We start from the raw sequence: 6,122 nt of genomic DNA on the forward strand, positions 1-6,122 counted from the left end.
TGCACGTGTGTTGGTGTGCACGTGTGTTGGTCGGTTAGTGCACGTGTGTTGGTCGGTTTGAAGTGATAGAAAGTGCAACTATAAAAGTTCATGTGCAATAAAAAAAAACCCAGTTTCTAAAAAGACAGTTATTTCCAGCGGTTGATTCGTCTCAGCTGGACGTAGGCCAGCAGCAGACACACAGTTATGATTCCAAACAGAGCCAACTGGTTCTGCCAAAACCCCCAAGCTGAGTAGTCAAGATCCTGGAGGTCCAAGAACACCTCTCCTGGAACGCTGAGGTAGAGAAGAGAAGCTCAGATGTGTGTGTGTGTGTGTGTGTGTGTGTGTGTGTGTGTTGTCAGACTCACATGGTGCGGTTGCTGTAGAAAACTTGTCCTTTCATTTCATTGATGAACGCAGCCTGGGGGAGACAGAGCAGAGGGGCTGAAACTCCCCCCTCCTTTCACCTACACACACACACACACACACACACACTGTGATGAAGAGTTCTTACGTTCAGTCCGTATTTAAAGATGCTGATCCACTGCAGCCACGACAGCCAGCTCAGCATGTTGTTGAGACTGACCAAGAACCCTCCAAAAACCTAGAAGAGGTCAAAAGGTCAGAGTTATTTTAACTGATTAGAACCTTATGTTAGCTTTACATCATTGACCGTCCATCCCATAATAATCAAGTGCATATGTTATTATATGTACATTTGAATACCAATAATAAAAATAATTATAATCGAACAAATATTCTTTGAGCTCCTTGCAGTAACACCACTGATTGCCCAGGGGTCGCTAAACCCCTGTTGAGAACCTCTGCGCTGACCATAACTTCTGAAGATGGTTGATAAGATTCCTAACGTGGTGAACATGAGAGAAGGTCTCACCATCATGAAGACCAGAGGCAGAGCCATGAAGATGTTTGCCATGGCAAAGGTGGAAACACTGGCTGAGATGAAGAAGGCCAGACTGACTCCTGCCAGACTGACCTGAACCATGGTCAGAACAAAACACAGGAAAGGCTCCGCGCCAGCTCTCAGCCCTGGAAGACAGCGTCATGCGTGAGAAAAAAAGATGGTAGAAGAAGAAAAAGATTTTGATTTTTAAAATCACAGAAGAAGAAGAAGAAGAAGAAGAGAAAAAAGATCCATTTAGATTGAAGTCAACAACAGCACGTGGCAGCTGCTGGACTTGAACCTGAAACCTTCCAGACCCAAGTCCGCTTCCTTAGATGGATGGATGATAGAAAGACTGATTGGTCGACAGTTTTCCTTTAATGAACTTCCTGCTTCTCGTCTTCATTTACTGTGAATGAAGCAGCACGTGTTCTCCTCCACAGACCACTGACTCCACACTACACTGATGCCCCGGCCATACACCTGCACTGACGTGGGTGTACACAAGCAGATAATTACCCATCATGAAGTAGGTGATGGATGAAAATACAAGAATGGGAATCAGGCGGTTGGGAATGAGATCAGCGAAGATCTTAGACAGGAAGTAGACTGAGGTTCGGTAATAGCCGCTGGAGTTTTCGTGACTGGGAAGAAAAACACAATATAAAACAAATAAACAAACAAACAAATAAAACAAGAAAACAGCTTCTCTAGCTTTTTCTCCTAACCTTCCTGTCTGTGTTGTCCCTCTAATGACCTCATTCCTGATTCTGTCCATTCTTTGATCATTCAAAAAAGGTCAGTTTTTGAAAAATTTTGGTCAAAATCTTTTCCAAAAAATTTTCTTGAAAGTTTTTGAAAATTTATTTTTGAAAAAATTTTGAAAAAATATTTCTTGAAAAATATTTTTTGAGAAATATTTTTTTAATTTTGAAATCTTTTTCTTGAAAACTTTTTTTTTTTTTAATTTATTTGAAAAAATATTTTTGAAAAAATTTTTTGAAAATTTTTTTTTGAAAAATTGTTTTGAAATTTTTTTTTTCAACTTTTTTCAGAAGTTGCTACAGCAAATGATTGATTTCCATCTGTCCCTGTTCTCTGCATCTCCTCCTCTGACTCCAACTACCTGCATGTCCTCCCTCACTGCATCCATATATCTCCTCTTTGGTCTTCCTCTCTTTCTCCTACCTGGTAGCTCCATCTCTAACATTCTTCTACCAATGTATCCACAAACCATCTCAATCTGGCTTCTCTGTCTTTTTCTCCTAACCTTCCTGTCTGTCTATTTTTTTGAAAAAAATTTTTTGAAATTTTTTTTCTTGAAAAGATGTTTTGTATAATTTTTTGAAAAATTGAGAATTTTGTCTTCTGCCTATTGCTACTGTCTCTAAACCATACATCATGGCTGGTCTCACCACCGTCCTGTAAACCTTTCCTTTCACCTTAGCTGACACTCTTCTATCACTCCTGACTTCCTCATACAAAACCACAACCAACTACAAATACACAATGTACATGTAGCTCCTTCTGACCTTCTCTGTACTTCTCCATCAGCATCCTCAAGGCAAAAACAAACAAACAAAGAAAAAACACATTTAGGAGTTGCACCTAAAACCTTGTTGGCCATGCTGGTCTATAACTGGACTTCAGGTCAGGACCTTGTCACGAGCTCGGACAGAGTTCCTGTCCTGTTGTTTACTCACATGAAGATGACACGTTCATTGATGAACAGTTCCAGAGCTGAGAGGTTGGCAAACACCATGTTAATGATGAGGAAGAAGAAGGCACCACTCCTGAAGACAAAAAGAACCTCTGATAATCAAATGATCTGATCAATAAAATCACTCAGGAAAGGTCGTCAAAGGTCATCCTATCATGTTTGGATTCCCTGTTAGCAACGTTGTTAAAGCAGTGTGAAATGTCATGTCCTTATCTTGACATCATGGATTCTTATCTCTCTCATTTTATAATCAACTCAGACATCACACCCTGGTGCTCGTACCTTCAACCTTGACATTAATATGAACTGAAGACATCAATCCTGCCACTTCACTACCTGTTCTGTATGGCTTCAGGCAGAGTCAGGGGCATCTGGAAGTAAACCACCCCCACCAGGAGGGCAAAAATAACGGTGATGAGCAGCTGGGCGTAAGAGGTGTGAGGGTTCCTCAGCAGGTTCCTCAAAGTCCGGCCACACACCACACGCATCTGTCAGACACACACACACAGACAGACAGACAGACAGACAGACAGACAGACAGACAGACAGACAGACAGACAGGTGGAGAGATCATTGTTATGGCACCACTGCCAATTAAATAATAAAGTGAGTTCATTCAGAGGTGAGACGATATAAACGTCCGCCTCAGTCCAAACCTCTCAGACCAGAAATAAAGTTTATTGGGAAACTGAATCTTTTTCTGACCTGGTAGAGAAAGGGAGTGGGATAGTCGGGTTGACCTTGACCTTTGGGTCCGTCCACAGCGTCCTGGTTTATACGGACCAGTTCCTTCAGGACGCTCCGACAAAGTGAGGACTCTTGGTATTGTGTCGCCAAAGGGTTTTTAGAAATATCTGAAGAGAGAGAGAGAGAGAGAGAGAGAGAGAGAGAGAGGGGTGGGGGTGGGGGGGGGGGGGGGGGGGGGGGGGGTAACGTTTTAAGAGCAGAAAGTATTATGGTTTCCTCCTTTTGAACAGGAGCCGTTATTTTAGTTTCTTTTTCTTTTTGATGACTGTCAGGTGAAATGGTGAACGCAGGATTATACGCTTCTACTTTTTATTGATATGTGGACACGTTGTTCTTAATAAATAAAATATAAGAGAAAATACTAAATTGTTACACATCGAGAGAAAGAGAAAATACTAAATTGTTACACATCCCATAGAATCTGATGTTGACATTTGACACCTGTGGTCACAGCCTCTGTGGGTTGTTCATTTTTGACACTGTGTGTAAGTTTGGGACTGATGGTTGAACCTGAAGCGAGTGCCATGATTGAAGATGTTGCTGCTCCACTGGTGACATCCATGAAGAAGTCAGCTGGGTTGTTGAAGGGCTCAATCTGGTAACCTGTTATAAAACAGACTAATCAGATTCAAACCAGGCAGAAATCCCTGACAGAGACAAGAACAAACATGGACTCAATATAAATACAATCACTGATATTATTTGTATTACTTGAAGCCAGACATACTTAAAAAAATAAAATAACACACACACACAGAGAATGTACCCAGTTGTGAGAAGTAATCCAGTGCCTTGTCTGCAGCGCCGGCGTACACCACTTCTCCTTTGTGCATCAGGGTCAGATGATCGAAAAGTCTGAAGATGGAGTAGCGTGGTTGGTGGATGGAGAAGATGACGGTCTTACCTCTCCTGGACAGACTGGAGACACATTCAAAATATACATGGGTTTAAGTTGAAGCATCGTACGGACGTCACGTTAAACTCAACTCACGTCATGGTGTAATTTAAATTACGATTTATCACAGTTTAAAGTTTGTAAGAAAAACCCGGCAGTAAAGAGTGAACAACAGGCTCCTCCCCTCCTCCCCAGCGCGTGTTTGCTGACATCAGTGATCAGTGAGTCGGTTGGTTGTACTTGTGCAGCAGACTGATGATGGAGTTTGCAGTGTTGGAATCCAGGCCTGTGGTTGGTTCATCCAGAAAGAGCAGAGAAGGAGAGGTGATGAGCTCCATCCCGATGCTGCACCTCTTTCTCTCACCTCCTGAAACACCACGAAGAAACGCTGTGCCAATCTGCACACACACACACACACACACACACACACACTGAGTTCTCCAGAATCTTCATCTGCACCTTTTCATATTTGATTTAAATCCGTCTCAGAGTTCCTCCTCCAGTACCTTGGTGTTTGCACAGTCAGTGAGCCCCAGGTCTTGAAGGATGGCGTTCACTCTGCTGTGTTTATCTGCGGTGGAGAATTCTTTTGGGTTGAGACGCAGGTTAGCGCTGAACAGCAGATTCTCCCTCACAGATAAGGTACCCATCAGGACGTCGTCCTGCACATGCACAGACATACAGCCACAATAATCCACTGTACAAAGTTTAGGTTAAAAAAAAACAAGCACAAAACGAACCTGAACCACGTAAGCAGAGCAGAGTCTGAGCTCAGACGTCACAGCCTGTCCATCCACCAACACCTGTCCTTGACGCAGCCCTGCAGGGTCTTTTCTTCCCGCCAAGACATCCAACAGTCTGAAGGCAGAGAAAAATTAAAACGCAGATTTTTATCTTCCTTTTTTGTTAATGAAACAGTATCTGTGTGGAATTCTTACGAAGTTTTTCCGCTTCCTGTTGCGCCCATGATGGCATTCATCCCAGGTCTCATGATACCACTGAAAACAAACAAACAATAACAACTGTTATACTTTACTTTAATACTTCACAGCAGAGCTGTTTTTTAGTGTAGTCATTATATGCAGCAGGAACACACTGTATAATGCAGCGAACTGTCAGGTCCTACCTCACATCTTTCAGGATCTGCTTTTCAAGCCCTGTGTTGCGGCAGCATCTTGTCTCCTGAATACTGTAGTGCAGGTTGCTAAATGAGACAGTCGGCCCTCGTTCCTGAAAACATTCCTCCTGAGGGATAAATTCCTGGTCTCCCGTAAACATCTTCAAAATAAAAGTAATCGTCCCGAAAGCAAACGGGCATCAGAGAATTCGAAGAGCCGAGCGGAGAGACGAAGAGAGAGCAGGGGAAGAGCTGGCGTCTGAACGGAGCAGATCTTTGGACTCATTGACCATGATCATGTCCACAGGCTTATGAATGTTGTCACAGAGATAGTGTGACATTGAACTTTACCCTACAACCCCGTCATTTACAATCCCAGATGTAAATCAGGCTCCGTGATAACCAATCTGTTTATACTGTAGTGTGTTCAGGTGAGTGTTGCTGTTGACTCACAGCAAGGGATCTGTCATGGATGATCATACAGTATACACACACACACACACACATTCATATGCTATGTATAAAGGTGAGCAGAAATGGTTGTTTCTGTCTATTTATTCATAATACACAGAATATTGTGTTTTATGTGCAGAAATAATTTACAAGTAATTTCAATTATAGACCTGCAAAAGAAATATGACACTGACGTAACAAATCAGTGCTTCATGTTGTAGGATTAATAAAACCATGTCTGAATAGTTTTTGCCTGAACTTTTAATACCCTGTGTGAATGTCTGTTTACACAGTAACCGCTAAC

General features: G+C 42.3%; 1 protein-coding gene across 2 annotated transcripts in view; it reads right to left on the bottom strand.

Annotated features, from left to right (window-relative positions):
- The window catches only part of abcg2b (ATP-binding cassette, sub-family G (WHITE), member 2b), a 5,890-nt gene extending 208 nt beyond the window's left edge, over window positions 1-5,682 (bottom strand). The window contains exons 1-15 of one of the 2 annotated variants that reach the window (XR_003050539.1): window positions 5,375-5,682; window positions 5,187-5,246; window positions 4,989-5,106; window positions 4,755-4,910; window positions 4,489-4,646; window positions 4,120-4,271; window positions 3,864-3,956; window positions 3,312-3,460; window positions 2,943-3,094; window positions 2,590-2,679; window positions 1,406-1,530; window positions 878-1,032; window positions 497-586; window positions 351-403; window positions 37-276 (exon numbers count right to left, since the gene is read on the bottom strand). Coding sequence is in view for 1 of the 2 variants with exons in the window: in XM_008316623.3 (XP_008314845.1) it covers window positions 129-276; window positions 351-403; window positions 497-586; window positions 878-1,032; window positions 1,406-1,530; window positions 2,590-2,679; window positions 2,943-3,094; window positions 3,312-3,460; window positions 3,864-3,956; window positions 4,120-4,271; window positions 4,489-4,646; window positions 4,755-4,910; window positions 4,989-5,106; window positions 5,187-5,246; window positions 5,375-5,526 (1,851 nt within the window). In the remaining variant the exon portion in view is untranslated. Of the gene's footprint in view, window positions 1-15; window positions 277-350; window positions 404-496; window positions 587-877; window positions 1,033-1,405; window positions 1,531-2,589; window positions 2,680-2,942; window positions 3,095-3,311; window positions 3,461-3,863; window positions 3,957-4,119; window positions 4,272-4,488; window positions 4,647-4,754; window positions 4,911-4,988; window positions 5,107-5,186; window positions 5,247-5,374 lie in introns of those variants that run through there. The other variant, XM_008316623.3, reaches the window with a different exon arrangement.
- Between the last annotated feature and the right edge of the window lie 440 nt (window positions 5,683-6,122).

Source organism: Cynoglossus semilaevis, chromosome 9 (assembly GCF_000523025.1).
Source record: "Cynoglossus semilaevis isolate Cse_v1.0 chromosome 9, Cse_v1.0, whole genome shotgun sequence".
In the NCBI taxonomy this organism is placed as follows: Eukaryota; Metazoa; Chordata; class Actinopteri; order Pleuronectiformes; family Cynoglossidae; genus Cynoglossus; species Cynoglossus semilaevis.